The 17,813-nt window shown below is 52.5% G+C and overlaps 1 protein-coding gene across 3 annotated transcripts in view; it reads right to left on the bottom strand.

The window, feature by feature from the left end:
- LIMD1 (LIM domain containing 1) overlaps positions 1 to 17,813 on the bottom strand; it is a 68,060-nt gene that overhangs the window by 31,491 nt on the left and 18,756 nt on the right. For all 3 annotated transcript variants that reach the window (XR_009609614.3, XM_060630803.3, XM_060630804.3), the window contains exon 2: positions 4,505 to 4,606. Coding sequence is in view for 2 of the 3 variants with exons in the window: in XM_060630803.3 (XP_060486786.3) it covers positions 4,505 to 4,606 (102 nt within the window). In the remaining variant the exon portion in view is untranslated. The remainder of the gene's footprint in view (positions 1 to 4,504; positions 4,607 to 17,813) is intronic.

Below are 17,813 nucleotides of genomic sequence, written 5' to 3'. Positions count from 1 at the left end.
CCCACACGTCCAGACCCACACCTTTCCTTCCGCCTCATTCTACCTCTCTCAGCCACAGCCGGGCGCCAGCTTCTCCTCGGGCCACTCGACACCCGGCGTCAGACACGGCGTGGCCGCTGGCCAAGGCCAGGCCTGCCCCTTGCGCTGACCCTCCTCCTGCTCCACGCTGTGCCAATGGCTTTCTCGGGGCATCCAGCTGAGGGCACAGCCACTGGAGAGCAGGACCCGAGGCGGGGAGAAGGGAGACGCCCCACATCTCCATGGCAACCACACACACTGGCCCCCCCTGCCCCCAGAGGAGCAGTTGAGAAAGGAGGGACTTGAGCAGACCACACAAAGGTCCACACGCCACACCCTGAATGCTTGCTTCCGGGCAGGACACCAAGGAAACAATTCAGCAGAGGAAAAAGGGGGTGCAGGCAGGGGGCGGGCTCTGCAGAACAACCGGCAAACCCCACACGAGCTGAGCGCCATAGACCTACGGCACAACGCAGCCAATTGCTCTGCGACTGTTAAAATCATCATGATCCACACTGCAGAGACGCGGATGGGTCCACGGCATGTTCGATCACAAAGGACGGAACATGACTTATATGCTATGATCACAGCTCTACAAGCCGGGTATACCTCTGGGCAAAACCTGGAAGGGAAAACATACGAGTAAAGACACCTGTGCTAGAATCACACACCCAGGTCTCTGCCCTTGAAATTCTCTGGGGGGGGGCGCAAGTGCCTGGGTGGCTCAGTCGGTTAAGCGTCCGACTCAGTTTCAGATCATGATCTCACGGTTTCGTGAGTTCAAGCCCCGCATCGGGCTCTGTGCTGACAGTATGGAGCCTGCTTGGAATTCTCCCTCTCTCGCTCGCTCTCTCGCTCTCGCTCTCTGCCCCTCCCCCACTCACAATGTCTGTCTCTCTCAAAATTAAAAAAAAAAAAGAGTGGGATGCTTACCCAAATGAGCCACCCAGGCGCCCCAAGCTAGATCATCTTCATAATGAAATGGGAAGACAGAAAACACACACCTGTATACTCACTAACATATACACTAACCGACCAGAGAAAGTGGGATATGCAAAGCTAATTAGATCCAGGAGCCCTGGATTCCCGTGCCAGCTCTGTTGGTAGGTCTTTCATCTTGAGAAATTCTCTTCCCCTCTCTGGGCCCCCATGTTCTCTTCTACCAGCGACAGGGGGGACCGGCCCGGCCCCAGCCGAGCCATCTGCGCGGGGCCGGTGTTCCCAGAGATGCACCTGAGGACCGGCAGGGCCAGGACACGGAGCACCCAGGTGCCTCCTGCTGTTGAAAATAGTCACAGGGCAGCAATAAGTCAACTGCACAAGGGCAAATCACCTCTAGTGCCCAAGAGACGCCGCTCAGACGCGTGCCTGGGTCTCCAACCGCTCCCGGCGGGCGCGGGGGAAGCTGTGTTCACACACCACAGGAGCGTGCAGGCCCTTGGCCAACAGGAATGTGTGGCACTCGCTTTCTGAAGGAGTCCTGTCCTCACCTCTTCAGCGACTCTGTTCCAGGGCCTGGCCTGCCGGCTCCAAAGTCACAGAGAGTGACCTCACAGTCTACAGGACAGCATCAGTCAGAAAGCAGGGCATGCCAAGTTCAAGTTCAAGGGGGGGTTGGGGGGAGGACGGTTTCTTCCTGCTAGGGGAACAGGGAAGACTTCCTGGAAGAGGCAGCCTTTGAGCTGGCTGCTCTAACGGCTGGACAGAACTTACATGTATGAAGTGAGTGGGGAGAGCAGACCTAGGGGGCAGTGTGATCAGGGAGAAGGAAGTAGAAAAGAGAGTTCAGTTTGTGATAAATTACGGGAAGCATTAAGCCAGAGAGCAGACCACAAGGGCCTTAGAGGCCACACCAAGAAAATCCCCAACCAGCTGTGTTTGCCTGAAGTGTTTGCACCTGCCATCATTTGACGATAAATTCAACCCGTCATGGAACCGACAGGTGGTCAGGCAGCCACGAGTGGCACCCACTGACTTTCGGTGCCCACCCCTGACCCCCGAGAACCTTTCTTTGTTCAAATGGCAATTGCTTGAGATGAAAGACAGCTTCCACTTAATATTTTCTTTTTTCCCCAGAAAACAGCAAATATTGAGAACCAGTTGTAGGAGCCAAAAGGCAAAGATAATTTTTTTTTATGTTTATTTATTTTTGAGAGAGAGAGAGAGTGAGTGAGTGAGTGCACAAGCAGGGGACTGGCAAAGAGAGAGAGGGAGGCACAGAATCCGAAGCAGGCTCCAGGCTCCGAGCTGTCAGCACAGAGCCCGACGCGGGGCTCGAACCCACGAACCGCGAGATCATGACCCGAGCCGAAGTCGGAAGCTCAACCGACTGAGTCACTCAGGCGCCCCAAAGATAATTTTTTTAGCAAGAGGCAGGATCCCAACTCTTGTACAGATAAGACCCAAACACATGGCCAAGGATTTAATTTAACTGATCAGTTAACGCGGGCAGCAGGAAGACGTTACATCTGGGATAGCGCAGAGAACGCCGGCTACGTGGCCATCAGACGTGCTGAAATACACTTGCTTCAGCAGAAGGGAAACCAACCTCCACAGGGCGACCGGCAATTGCATCCTCCCCCAGACACAGTCTGCATCGTTAGGGACAAGAATCGTGGTCGCCAACCAGGATTCTACAACTTACACGGTGTGGTGTGGCTCAAAGAAGCCAGGGGCCCAGGGAAACCGATCCCCGGACGACGCCCACATTTCCACTGCGGATGCTCAGCAGAATTCCGACTCACCTCCAAGGCTTTCACGTTTTCCCCGCAAAGGGGAATACTCATCAATGCACGAACCGTGGCCTCTCCGGCACGCGTCTTATGGGAAATCGCAGTGAGGACGCACGTATGAGGTTTCGAACCCGGGCGTATGCCTAGCCATCATCACAGCTTGGCAGGCTGGGAGCCGGGTCCGTACCCAGCTGGCTGACTTTAGACTGGGAAGCAGGAGGCTCTCAGGGTGCCGCAAACCAGCCAAGAGCAAATCTCTCCCCCTCCTTTCTCCGCTGGCACTAATCCAGACACTCAGGCCTGACCACACCCTGGAGTCGCCTGAGGAGACAGGAAGAGCACTCTTGCCCATTCTAGAAACTCCACCCCCAGCGCTCCTGATTTTGCTGGTCAGCATGGGACTGGTGCATCACCGGCTTTTAAAATCCCCTGGGGAGGGGCGCCTGGGTGCCTCAGTCGGTGAAGTGTCGGATTCTTGATCTCGGCTCAGGACACGGTCTCACAGTTCATGGGTTCGGGCCCCACGTCAGGCTCTGGGCTGACAGCTCAGAGCCTGGAGCCTGTTTTGGATTCTGTGTCTCCCCCTCTCTCTGCCCCTCCCTGGCTCATTCTCTTTCTCTCTTTCTCTCAAAAACAAATAAACATTAAAAAAAAATTTTTTAAGCCCCTAGGGGAGGGGCACCTGGGTGGCTCAGTCCAACTCTTGATCTTAGTTCAGGTCATGATCTCACGGTTCATGAGTTTGAGCCCCCCATCAGGCTCTGGGCTGGCATCATGGAGCCTTTTTGGGATTCTCTCTCCTTTCTCCCTGCCCCTCCCCTGTGTGCTCGCTAGCTCTCTTTCTCTCTCTCTCAAAAATAAATAAACTTTAAAAAAAAGAAAAAGAAAGAAAATCTCCTAGGGGATTCTAGTGAAGAGCCAGGATTGAGAACCACTGGGCCAGATAACAAGACCCCTTTGTCCCAGACGCTCCGGCTTTATCGTACTGTTTCCTTGTCATTGATAGCCGCTAGCCTCAGCACAGGACCAGAGAACATCAGCGGGGCGTTTTCTAAAAAATCCTCCTCAAAATTAACCTTCGGTAGAGACCATAAAACAAGCACAACTCCTGACCCGGTCAGACTTGGCAAACATCGCGAATGTGCTAGAATCTTCCACTGCGCTTGCCATCAACCCAATGAGCAGTCCGCGGGGCTGAGCACAGGCCTGGTCTCCTAATTTGCGTGTACGGAGTGGAGAGCCCTTTAGGCGTGTGCGCTCACAGGCACTGACACCTTGGTGCACACACGGGCATTCACGCACACGCTCACACTTCACACCCACAGAGGAGCCTCCAAATCAAAGAGTGGGGTCCCAGAATTATAAAAGGGCCCCGCCTCCCACTGGAGTAACTGACGGACTTTCGATGGGCTGGTCCCACGGTGGGGGAGGTGACGGACAACGGGGCAGATGATGGCGGATCCCAACGCTTTCCCCCCCAACCCTTCTGAGACCTCTGACAGGCGTTACAAACCCGACGTTATCACAGATTGCTTGGAACCCACTCATCGCTTCTCCAAGGCCGGCCCCGGGCAGTCGTTGGCACGTCTCCTCCCTCCGATGGGCCCTGTGCTGGGGGCTCCCGAGGCCCCCCGACCTGCCTTTCTGTGGCACTGTGGAAGGCCTGGGTCAAGTGTCTCGAGGAAGGATGCTCTCCCCTGTCCTCCCTTTCTTGGTCCCCACGGTCCCTGTCCCCCCACGTGCCCCACACTTACTGCAGGCCGCACAGGTGAAGCACGCATCGTGGTAGAGGTTCCCCATGGCCTGGCAGGCCTGGCCGGCCCCGAACACCCCTTTGCTGCATTTCACACAGGCTCCTGCAAAGTAAGAACACGCCAGTGAGTCAGGGCGAGAGACAGAGTAAACCGAGTCATAGAAAAGCCAATGAACAAAGCGAGGTGCCTGTCCCTCCCCATGAACGGACCATCACCAAATCCAGTGGATTACTCCCTTGAGATTGCTCTCTCTCTCTCTCTCTCTCCATCAGCTTTTCAACTCCAGGAGCTGGCCTTTCAGAACCCCACTCCCGAGCCCCGTGCCGACCTCCATAATGGCATGCTGATATTCAGAAAAATCTCTGCTTTGCCGATCTACACCCCAGCCCAAAGCTTTCAAAGGCCCCCACTGTTTATCAGATGCATCCGAAAAAACCGCACCATGATCATAACCTGCCAAGCATGCGGGTCGGGCGATTTCAACAAAATCCTTTCCTTCAATTCTCAATGGGAACCAACTAGGGTTGACGATCCTCACTTTTTTTTTTAAGTATATTCATGTATTTTGAGAAAGAGACAGAGAATCCCAAGCAGGCTCTGCTGGCACAGAGCCCGGCGCAGGGCTCGAACTTACGAACTGTGAGATCGTGACCTGAGCTGAAATCATGAGTCAGACACTACTGAGCCACCCAGGTGCCCTGATGAGCCTCACTTTTTGCAGAAGTATCAGGCCACCAGCCCCACGTCTAGCAGGCCGCAAGGCCATGGCCCTTCCCTGCCCCTCACCTCCAAACAAGCTCCCTCTAGGGTCCCAGCTCTCAGCCTTTGCTCACAGGCTCCCCTGCCGGGCACCCTACACCCACCCTTTGTCCCCTCAAGTCCCCAGGCCTCCCTCCCTCTCCCCTCTCCGGCTCTGACGGCAACGTGATGAAACAGAAATTAGCCTCTAACCTTCAGCCTCCCCGCCCACTCGCTTCCCACGCGAGTTAACCTGGAAACTTCTGGGAGCATCACTTCTCAATTAGGAACACCTGCGTGTTCCCAGGAGTGGCCGACGGCCGTAAAGGCCACTCTGCAAACCACCAAGTTCACTGGAGTTGGTCCTGCCTCAGCTACAAAGCTGTCTATCGAGCCCGCTCCCGAACTAGAACCCCACAATCCATGCACTATGTGACTAGGGCAGATCATTTGAACTCCCCGCCGTCTGGGGTTTCACCCGTAGGGCGGGATGATGGCAGCCCCTGGCAGGTTTACGGGGAGAGGACACGCCAAGAGTACCTGGTACAGCACCCTCCACTTGGCAGACGTTCAATGGCCAGGCACACACATAACAAGGATGCAGTAACGCTACTGTGTTCAGCAAAAAGTTGCTTCCACGTCAAACGGGCTCTTTAAGAAGTGCCAGTCGTCCCAGGATCGTACTCTGTGAGTAAGCGGGAAGTCTCTCTGTCTAGACCAACCCAGAATCTCTGCGGCTGTAGCCCAGGCTCTGGGCCAGTCCACATAAAGGAGTCGCTGGGGCTTCCTTTTCTAAGAACTCCTTCATTGCAGTCAAATGAAAACCATCACAGTTATGTAAATGATGCATGAAATTAAAACAAAAATTCAGGGAGTAAATATGCCAAAATACAAAGAGGGGTTGCTTGGGGCGCCTGGGCGGCTCAGTCGGTTGAGCGTCCGACTTCGCCTCTGGTCATGATCTTACGGTTTGTGAGTTCGAGCCCCGCGTCGGGCTCTGTGCTGACAGCTCGGAGCCTGGAGCCTGCTTCCGACTCTGTCTTCCTCTCTCTCTGCCCCTCCCCCACTTGCACTCGTTCTCTCTCTCTCTCTCAAGAATAAACACTAAAAAAAGTTTTTTAAAAAAAGAGTGGTTTCTTATAAAATTATCGTTGGTTTTACTTCTTGCATCTTAATTAAAAACAGATCTGGGGCGCCTGGGTGGCTCAGTCAGTTAAGCATCTGACTTGGGCTCAGGTCATGATCTCACGGCTCGTGAGTTCGAGCCCCGCATCGGGCTCTGTGCTGACAGCTCAGAGCCTGGAGCCTGCTTCGGATTCTGTGTCTCCCTCTCTCTCTGCCCCTCCCCCACTTGCACTCTGTCTCTCTCTCTCTCTCTCTCTCTCTCTCTCTGTCTCAAATATAAACATTAAAAAAAGTCTTACAAGAGCAAGTGCTCTCTCTAGACTAGAAAAGGTCTAGTGTCAAAGCCGTCTGCATATGTTTAAATATATGGTATAACCTTAAAATTTTGAACACATACACACACGGAGCTCCCCCCAGAGTCCAGCTGGCAACCAGCCTGTGTTCTCGGTCGGCGGGGGCTCAAGCACCCTTTCCTAATGCTGGTGTCGGGCAGTTCTCAGGCTGCAAATGCCCAGCCTTCCGCCTACAGGATGGAAAGCCCTGTGTTTCAGAGCCCTATCGATTCAAGTTGACGAACTGTGTCAAGCTCAAAGCTAACACGTGGTTTGTGAAAGCACGCACACCAGGTTCACAGAGGGCTCACCAGGCCCAGGGCCCTCAACTCACTTCACCAACACTGCCTTCAAGAAGCAGGCGAGGCCGTTTGTAGGAACAGCCAGGAAAAGCAGCTGTTGGCGGGAATTTGTTCATGGAAAGGTCTGGAGAACACAAGTAGTAGTTACCTACGGTTCTTCTGTTCCACCATTTTATTATGAAATTTTCAATCACGCAGAAAAGCTGAAAGAATCGTGGGGGAAACACCCATACGCCCACCACCCCAATTCTCCGGGTGTGATCATTCTGCTGTCAGTCAGCCCAACAACCCTTCTTATCTTTGATGCATTTCGAAGTAAGGTGCAGAGAGCAGTCTGCCTCAGCCCCAAACACGTCAGCCTGCAAACCATTAAGAAGAGTTCATTATTTGCTGACAGTTGTTTTTTTTTTTTTTCAAGAGAAAATTCACACACGGCGAAATGCACAAACGGAAAGTCTACCGTCCAATGAGTTTTGACAAATGACCTACATCAGGCAAGCCCCGGCCAAGATACAGAATATTTCCAACACCCTCGCAAACTCCCCAGTGCCCTTCCCGTCCATCTTCAGCAAATGTGATCCTGAAGAAGAAACGCTCTCTAAAAAAAAAAACCCATCAGATATCAGGCCACGGGATGGTATGAACTATACTACTCGGTGATCCGGCGATCCACTTCCAGACAAGTGTCCCAAGCCCGCTGATCGACCTGACCGGAGCTCGCTGGGACAAGCAACAAAGGCTGGTGCGTCAGGCAGCCGCGAAAGCACAGTCAAAGCAGACCATCCACGGACCGGATGGAAGGGTCAAAGCCCCGGGACTATAACTCTGTTCACAAACACGGAACAAAACCATGGCCGAGGCAGCATCACTTCTTCCCCGTTAACCACGGTGACCTCGTGGCTTAAGCCACCGTAGCGATGCAGAGAGCGGAGGAGGGTGAGACGCAGAGGTGTGGGCAGCCCTTCTACCTGTGCACGGGGCGGACACGGGAAGAGGCCAGCCTCCCATTGAGGACGTGCGCTCATCTTGTTTGGATCTGGGGAATGGGATCAGATGCCCTCTCCCACCCCCGCTCGTAAAGCCAATGGCAGGAGGACAGCGTCATCGAGTGGGCAAGAACAGGTGCACGGGCCACCTGGGGGTTTCCTGCTACTTTATCACAGCGGCTCAGGTCTTTCTCGCTCCCCGTAGCCGGCACAGCAATGCTCTCCTCTGGTTTCCTCTTCGCCCGAGGGCTCTGACCTACTGACTTCTGCTTCCCGGGAACTTTCTCTTACTCCAGCAGCCTGCGTCCTCCGGGCCGATGACCTCCTTTCCCGCCACTCGGATCATCCAGCACCGACACAAAGCAAGGAAGGAAGGCGTTGATGCTCTAAGCCATCGGTCACAGAGCGAGGAAGAGCCCGTAAGAAGCCACGTAGGTGGGAAAGCATTTCATCCTTGTGCCTTGTGGTAAATGCACAGAAAAGTACTTCACGGGGGCGCCTGGGTGGCTCAGCCGGGTGAGCACCGACCTCGGCTCAGCTCATGATCTCCCGGTTGGTGAGTTGGAGCCCCACATCGGGCTCACTGCTGTCAGCACAGAGCCTGCTTTGGATCCTCTGCCCCCTCCCTCTGTTCCTCTCCCTGCTCGCTCTCTCTCAAAAATAAAGAAAATGTAAAAAGAGAGAGAGGGGGAAAAAAAAGAAAATAAAAAGGTGCTTCATGAGCAGGAAATAGATCTAGTCTTCCTTCGCGAGGGGCAAAAAAGTAAATTTCATATTCTAGGGAATAATGTACCTACCCGACCCTGCGCTGGGAGTTTTCATCCCTTTCTCAAAGCCAAGTTCTAGAAAAGTGCTGTAACTTGCAGAAGAGCACACGGTCTGGGAGATGTGACATGAGCCCACGTTCTAACTCAAAGGTCCCATTATCCCTGCCGCGTTGGAGGCTGTGGGGGTTCCTGCCACACTCAGAAAAAAAGAGGGCTCCTTCCTCACCCTCAACAAACCACATGCTCAGGGATGCGGCCCCAAGACCAGCCCGGCCCCGGAGCTCCCACTGACCACCCTGGCCCACCACTCATTCTGCCCTATCCCCAAGTGCACAGGCTGTCTTCCCGCCTGGGACCCCAGCCACAGCCCCCCACCCCCACCCCCCGCCGCCTCCCTTTGCAATGCAGACCCTCACTTAGCTCCTCCTGCCCTCCTGGAGGGACACTGCCACCGAAGCATTCAGCCCACAGATACTTCTCTGTCACTCACTCAGAACCAGGCTCCCGCTAGATGCCGGCAAGACGACAGTGAGCAAGGTGACAGTCCTCAGGGAGCCGTCACCCAGGGATGCGGGGAACCAGAATCTGCCACCTCTGATAGCTGAGCTGACCAATCCCACCTACGGTCCTGCACTGTGAGTTCACTAAGTGCCCAGGGCTGGGGACAGGCTCTAGCTCATGAAATCAAATATATGTATATATACATATATATCAGAGAGATGTATATATATCTCTGATATATATATAAATCAGATATGTGTGTGTATATATATATGTTGGTCTCTGTCCCCGTTCCTTCTAACATTGGGTCTATGACCCCAGTTCCTGACACAGAGCTCCTAAATCCTTTGGAGTTTCTTGGGCGGCGGGAACGTCTTTTGTTCTAACCAGGCAACTCTCGGTGGGCTCCTGGATGGGGGCTGGTCACTGGAAAGACGGAGCCGTGATAAGAAGCTCGGAACTTTCTGCCCCAGCCCCATCCTTCAGAGAGGAGAGAGGGGCTGGAAAACGAGTTAACGATCCATCCTGCCTACATGAAGCTGCCATAAAAATCCCCAAAGCACGGGGTTCAGAGAGCTTCTGGGCTGACTCCACAGGGCAGGGGCTCCTGGGCTCGGGCCCCTCCCGGACCCCGCCTTATGTATCCCTTCACCCCACTGTTCATCCGTATCCTTTATCATGCATGTTATTATAAAATAAACTGGCAGGCATGCTTCCCTGAGTTCTGTGAGCTGTGCTAGCGAATGATCGAACCTGAGGAGGGGGCCGTGAGGACTCGGATTTATTACCGACAGGTAGATGGTGCCAGAATTGAAAGGAATCTTGCGACGGCCAGCGGGTCGGGGTGGGAAGGGCCCCCAGACCTGATGTCCCAGCGTCACGAGTATGAGTGGCAGCAGGTAGAGGGAAGAAACGCAAGTGAGTTCTTACAAAGCAGGGCTCAGCAAGAAGAAAGGCCACCAGACCCCTCTGCTTTCACGTGGCCCCTCAGCTATAGGATTTTAGAGAAATGTCCAACAACAACAACAACAACAACAAAAGAAAATGTCATCACATGTCACTATCATCATCGGAGTACGTAAACCAGGAAGAAAGGGAGGGAAAGAAGGAACCAAATGTTTAGAAGAGAGGAAGGGATATGCATTTCTCCCCCTGCAGTTAGACTTTACTGCCTGAAACCCGTTCCCCAAACCATGGCCGGAGGGACCTCTTTGAAAACAGCTTTCAGGAGGTGGCGGTTACATATAATAAATGTCACACATCTAAAGTGTACAAGTTGATAAGATTTAAAAAAAAAAATTTTAATGTTTATTTTTGAGAGACAGAGAGAGACTGAGTGCGAGTGGGGGGTGGGGAGGGGGCAGAGAGAGAGGGAGACACAGAATCCGAAGCGGGCTCCAGGCTCCGAGCTGTCAGCACAGAGCCCGACGCAGGGCTTGAACTCACGGGCCGTGAGATCATGACCTGAGCCGAAGTCGGCCGCTTAACCGACTGAGCCACCCAGGCGCCCCTCAGTTTGTGTTTTCTAGAGGTTCTACAAGTGGACTCTAGAATATGTACTCTCTTCTTATCCAGTTTCCTTCACTCGGCATAATTATTTTGAGATTCACCCGTGTCGTCACACGAAGAGTTCATTCTTCCTCGGCGCTGAGTAGTATCCCATTGCCTGGATATACCACGGCCTGTTTATCCGCTCCCCTGATGACAGAGGTCTGTGGCGTCTCCAGTTGGGGGCTGTTACCAAAAAAGCTGCTTGTATACAAGTGTCTGTATAGAAATGTATTTCCTTTTTTTCTCGGGTAAAGAAAGACCTAGGAGTGGAACGGCTGGGTCTTACGATAAGCGTATGTTTAACCTCTTAAGAAGACGCCAGACTGTTTTTCCAGAGAAATTCTAACATCTTACAGCCCCACCAGCAGCTTGTTAAGAGTTCTAATTTCTCTGCATCCTTGCCAACACTTGGAATGACAGTCTTTTTCATGTCATCCATTCGAAGAGGTCCATAGTGCTGTCTCCTTGCGGTTTCATTTTCTTTTTCCTACTGACTACCGGTGTCGTACCTGAGCACCCCTGCGTGTGTTGATTGACCATCCTGCACCTTCTCTGGTGAAGGCTCTGTCCCAATCTTTGGCCCATTTTTCTTCTTTTTGTTGAGCTGTGAGGATTCCCTTTATAGTGGGGCTATGAGCCCTTTATCAGACACACGCCTGGTAAAGATTTTGCTCGAGTCCTATGAACTGTCGCTGCCTTTGTCTCCTCAGACTGTCAGCTGCATTTCAACACACGGAGTTCACCGGGCTCTGCCTCAACTTCTCCCTCCCTGTGTGCAGTGTGGACGCTCTCTCAAGCCAGCACGCTGCAACAACCAGAGGGCTCGCCTCATTTCCTTCCCGTCTCTCAAGAATCACCACCCTGGGGACACCCGGGGGGCTCAGTCGGTTAAACGTCTGACTCTTGGTTTCATCTCAGGTCATGGTCTCACAGTTCGTGGGTTCAAGCCCCGAGTCAGCTCTGTGCTGGCAGTATGGAGCCTGCTTCGGATTCTGTGTCTCTCTCTCTCTCCTCTCTCTCTGCCCCTCCCCCGCTCATGCTTGCCCTCTCAAAATAAATAAACCTAAAACAAATCTTAAAAAAAAAAAACCAATAGATCGGGGTGATTTTTTTTTTTTAACATGACATTTATCAGTTTGGCTTATTTGCTTCTGGCACTTTTGTTAATAGAATTTATTTGTGAGACCAGTTTTAGGTTCACATTAAAATTGAGCAGGAGGGGGCGCGCCTGGGAGGCTCAGTTGGTTAAGCGTCCGACTTCGGCTCAGGTCATGATCTCCCGATTCGTGGGTTCGAACACTGCATTGGGCTCTGTGCTGACAGCTCAGGGCCTGGAGCCTGCTTTGGATTCTGTGTCTCCCTCTCTGCCCCTCCCCTGCTCACGCTCTGTCTGTCTCTCTCTCTCAAACATAAGTAAACATTAAAACTTTTTTTTAATAAAAATAAAATTGAGCAGAAGGTACAGAGAGTCTCCGTATTTTCCTGCCCCCCTCACATGCTCGGCCTCCCCCACTATCACCATCCCCCCACCACAGCGCTACATTGGTTCCAACTGATGGACCTACACTGACACATCATCACCCAAAGTCCGTAGTTTACAGGAGGTGTTGACCATCCAGTGGGTTTGGACGAAAGGCGAATGACACGTAACCACCATTACAGCATCATACAGGAGAGTCTCACTGCCCTAAACATCTTCTGTGTTCCACCTAGTGCTCCCTCCCTCCCCCAACCCCTGGCAGCCACCGACCTTCTCACTGCCCCCATAGTTTTACTTTTCCAGAACGTCATGGGAGTGGAATCGTACAGTATGTAGCCTTTTCAGATCGGTATCTCTTGCTCGGTAATACGCATTTACGGTTCCTCCATGTTTTCCCACGGTTTGATAGCTCATTTCTGTTCAGCGCCGAGTAAGATTCCATTGTCTGGATGGACCACAGTTCCATGGACCTCCATCCTTCCAAGGGCCAAGGACGGACCTTCCGTTCACCCCCTGAAGGACATCTGGGTCGCCTTCAAGCTTGGCCAATTACGAATACAGCTGCTATTAATATTCACGTAGCGGATGCTGGCGTGGACGTAAGTTGCAGTTCATTTGGAGAAATACCACGGAGCAAGACTGTTGGGTTGTATGGTAAGAGTGTGTTTAGTTTGGTTTAAAAAAAAAACAAAACAAAAACAACCATCCAACTGTCTTCCAAAGTGGCTGTATGGGATTCTTTTAAAGATCATAATATTCCCACAGGAAAGGGCAAGGACTAGGGACAGTTTCCTGTTTTAAATGATGTACAACGGGAGGCAAAGAGCCACTGAGGATTATTCAAGCACTTCATCCGCCCGTCTGCTGCGGCCTGTGGCCCAGGTAGGGCTTACCTATTGGAAAATAAGCCTGCTGAGGGCAGAGGCCTGGCTTTCTACTTTAGCACCCTCACAAACACAAGGACAGCAGAGTGCCCCATACACGGCAGGTGCCAGATAAACGCTGAATGCATTCAAAAGGCAGAGTCAGGGGAGGGGAGGGGAGGGGAGGGTGAGCCAGGTTCAGGAAAAGGTAAGAGAAGGCGCAGAGACAGGAAAGCCAGAGACACGCGCACAACTGTGGGATGATTAATGGGCCGGCAACGAGCCAGCAGGGCCCGGAGGCGGGGACAGGACGCAGGGAAACTCCCGGAGGGCCCCCTGGGACATGGGAAGTGGCAGGAAGCGAAGTTCTGACCCAGGAGGTGTGTGTGGTGTTGGAGAAGGAGGATACTCTGCACACCGAAGGTAGGAGGCAGGATTCACAAGGGGCTGCAAGGGGCCAAGGTTTCCTCCATGGAGGCTCCAAGACGGTCACGGACCCATGTGGCTCAGACGTCCTGGGCCACTCCCCCGCCAGAACCTCCTGGAAGACAGGGCCCCTACCTCGACACAGGATCTGCCCCTCCCAGGCTAGCCCGGCTGTCATCCGGGAGGCCATAGTGGGCGGGCCAGGGCCTTGGGCGGTTGTCCAGAGCTTTCTCTTTTTTTTAATTTTTTTAATTTTTTAAGTTTATTTATTTATTTTGGGGGGGGAGGGCCAGAGAGAGAAGGGGAAAGAGAGAATCCCCAGCAGGCTCCGTGCTGCCAGCACAGAGCCCGACGTGGGGCTTGAACTCACGAACCATGAGATGGTGACCTGAGCCGAAACCGAGAATCAGATGCTTAACCGACTGAGCCCTCGTCCAGAGCTTTCTCTCCGGTCTTCCAGGTGATTAGCGGAAAAACCGGGCACCAGCGACATCCACTGCTAACGCTATGATGGATCGTAATGTCCTTAAGAAGCCAAAGCAATAAAACAGGCCTTCCTAAGAGCTTTCCAACTCTCCAGAAGGAAACAAACAAGTTTTACTACTACAGCAATTTGACATTTTATTATTACCATTACCACCACTGCCGTTGTTTTGGCTGCAGGTTACCGTCACTGGAGAAACACAATTCAGGCTGGCCTCTCTGTGTGCACAGCAGTGGTTCTCAAAATGCTTAAAGCAGGAGAAACTTTTCTCAAAAAAAAGAAACAAACAAAAAACAAAAAAAAACACGGTGGACACTCAACTACATATAACAGACACTAGGAAAACCACTCTGGTCTGGGTGGGACGGAGCCTACTCTCCCTCTGCCTCCTGGAACGTTCCAGCCCCTGTCCACAAGTTCCAGGAAGGCTATTTGAGAACCAATTACACAGGATAACTGACCGAATACAGACACCACCCAGCCTGGGCAGTGCTCCACGCGAAGTGGGTTATTCCAAACTGGTATTGACTGATCTCTCGCGCACCCACAGCCAAGAGACAAACCAGGTTGAGGGCCACGGCGCCTTCCCCACTCCTTGCAGAGGCTGGATTTACAAACAAGGAGGCCAGCAAAGCAGCCTTAGCGCGAGGTTTGGCAACAGGATTCCTGCCTCCTTCCTACGGACAGCCAGACAGAGGACCCCGCAGCCTGCCCTTACCTGAACGCACAGCCAACCCGGGTGATGACCAGGTTGGCACCTTTTGTTGTTATGATAAGGTTTGAAATAAGAAGGCTCCATCGGGCTAGCCCATGGGGAAGGCAACCCCAGCTCACACCTGGGCCTCGTCCCATCCCGGTGAGTACCCCTCTCTCAGTTAGGAAGGGACGCGTCTGGGAGCCGCCCGACCCCGCTGTGGCCATCACAGGACATCCTCTCTACTCCACCCGGATGCTGCGTGTCATGTGGGATCGCACAGCCACGAACCACCTACTGTGCTGGAAAGGGATCCAGGCAAGGGTCAGGGCATCCGATCAAAGCTTGGGGGTTGGCAGGGAGGGGGCAGGTCTCCCTGGGGGCACATCTGAACAAGTTACTCTGGACACAAGTCGAGCAAGGTCTTGTCTTCAGCCGAAGGTTGCAGCCTGTGGACCTGGATGGCTCTGGGAGTCAACAGGTTCTGGAAGAGGGGCCGAGCTTTTGGGGCAGAGCTGGACCAATGACCCCGGCAACAGTCTCCCTCCTGGCCCCACATAAGCTCACAAAAACCCCCAGAGGGAGTGGGTGCTGGGTCCTCTGGCCCGTGCAGACAGTCACTTCTCTAGTCTGGCTATGCCACTCAGTGCAGGTGCCCACCATGACCTCTGAGACTCTGGTGCCAGTCTGGGGGCGTGGCCAAAGCACCTCAGATGAGTCTAAGGGAACAGCCAAGGTCAAGAGCCATGGATGCAGGTAACACAACCAACTGCATTCCACCAGGCTCCCGGGCCTCCTCTGCCTCTGCCTTCTCTCCCATGCACCCCAAAGCGCCAGGGTCAGGCGGAGGGAACCCCCCCAAGCCACAAAGGAAGTATTTAAGGCCACTCTGGGCTACAGGGTCATTGCGCCAGTCCGCTTTCTTCACTCCGAAAGCTGCTCAAAACCAGCGATGGCTTCGCTGCATCGCAGTGGGGAAGGAAGTTTCCATCAGTTTCCCAATCACTGCAGACTAGAGCGAGCCTTGCCAGACTGCCTGCAGGTTCGCGCCTGCCCCAGGGCACCCCCCACTCTCTGGCCTCCAACCTTCCCTGCCCTCCGCTCCCCAGGGGTACACAGGGTTCAAGGCACACCCTCCAGCAACCTTTCCCAAATCTGATCTGACGTGTAACGGCCACTCAGCACAGGAAACCGTGTTCTACCTTGTCAGGAGCCACGTGCACTGGGCCACCGGCAAAGAGGAAAAGCAATGAGAACAACGGCGTCGCCCAGCATGCCGAGAAAAGGGCATTTCTGTTCGCTGCTGGGGCAAGCCTGCATGTGGACAACACCTTCTGGAGGGCAGGGCGGCACGACGTACCCAAAGCCTTAAAAAACCTTCACACCACTTGACCCAGCAATTTAAGACGATTTTTACCAAGCAAAAAAAAAAAATCAGACATGCGGCCAAAGATGGGCGTGCACAGGCGCGGTGAGTAGCTTAGCAGCTGCCTGGCATGGGGGGAGTGGGAGCAGGGAGACACCTGCTAATGGTGGGGTCTTGCTTTTGGGGGCGATAAAGGTGTTCTAAAATCAGATACTGGGGAAGGCCGCACAACTCTGACCATCCTAAAAACCGCTAAGTTGTCGACTTTCATAGGGTGGGTTATGGGATGTGAATTACATCTCCACCAAGCTGTTAGGAAAGAAACAAGCAAGCTCACGAAAATATTATTAAGACGCTGAAGTGTGCCAACCAGAAAAGAATATAAAACCCCAAATGCAGAGGTAAAGCTAAAGAAACGCTGGGCAACTTTTACGTTTTCTAGAAGTTTTAACTATTCGAGAGCAGCACCGTCCAATAGGGCCTTTTCTGCGGTGATGAGAATGTTCTATCCGCACTGTCCACGATGTCAGCTCTGGCAGTTACCGAGCAATGTGGCTAGGACACATAAGTAACTGAATCTCTAATTTCATTTCATTTTAATTAACTTACATTTAATCTTGATTAACTTAAATTTAATTTTTTTTTTTTTAAATTTTTTTTTTTTCAACGTTTTTTATTTATTTTTGGGACAGAGAGAGACAGACAGAGCACGAACGGGGGAGGGGCAGAGAGAGGGAGACACAGAATCGGAAACAGGCTCCAGGCTCTGAGCCATCAGCCCAGAGCCCGACGCGGGGCTCGAACTCACGGACCGCGAGATCGTGACCTGGCTGAAGTCGGACGCTTAACCGACTGCGCCACCCAGGCGCCCCTAAATTTAATTTTAAATAGCCCCATGTAGCGGACAACACAGTTCTGCCCAATTAATCTTAAGACGTGAAAAATGTTCGCCATACGATGTTAAATGAAACAAAGGGAGAGGAGACCACCACCCAGTACGTAGTAGGTTGCTTTCTATTCTTTTTCTTTAATATATTTACACATGCAGATACGCTATGAAGAGCGGTTATGAGTGGTTTTTATTTTATTTAATTTTTTTAATTTTTTTTAAACGTTTTATTTTGAGAGACAGAGAGAGACAGAGCATGAGCAGGGAAGGGGCAGAGAGAGAGGGAGACACAGAATCCGAAGCAGGCTCCAGGCTCTGAGCTGTCAGCACAGAGCCCGACGCGGGGCTCGAACTCCCGAACCGTGAGATCATGACCTGAGCCTAAATCAGGAGTCGGATGCTTAACCGACTGAGCTACCACGCACCCCTTTTTCCTAAGCTCTTACGCATTTTTTAAAACATTCTACAAGGAAGATATATTACCTTCATATTCAGAAATAGTGGTGGGATTTTTTTTTTAAGACTTAAAGAATGTTTTAAATTTAATGTGTGTTCACCACATCATATTCCTGCTCAAAAATGCTCAGTCTCTGACACCTACGGGAAGAGTTCAAAGTCCTCAGAGCACCCTGTGGCCTCACAGCCAGCCTATGCGTGGAGTTGCCGACCCCACACCCACCCTGCCACCCCCAAGACTGTTCACCTTCCAGGGTCTTCTCATGTGATTTCAGACTTACAAAAAAAATTTTTTTAAGTACTGCAAAAGCTTCTTATATACCCTTTATCCAGATTTCCCAAATGTTAG

This window comes from Panthera onca, chromosome A2 (genome assembly GCF_046562875.1).
Source record: "Panthera onca isolate mPanOnc1 chromosome A2, mPanOnc1 haplotype 2, whole genome shotgun sequence".
NCBI classification, from domain to species: Eukaryota; Metazoa; Chordata; class Mammalia; order Carnivora; family Felidae; genus Panthera; species Panthera onca.
The sequence above is the reverse complement of the archived record's forward strand: the minus strand, read 5'-3'. Positions and strand labels throughout refer to the sequence as shown.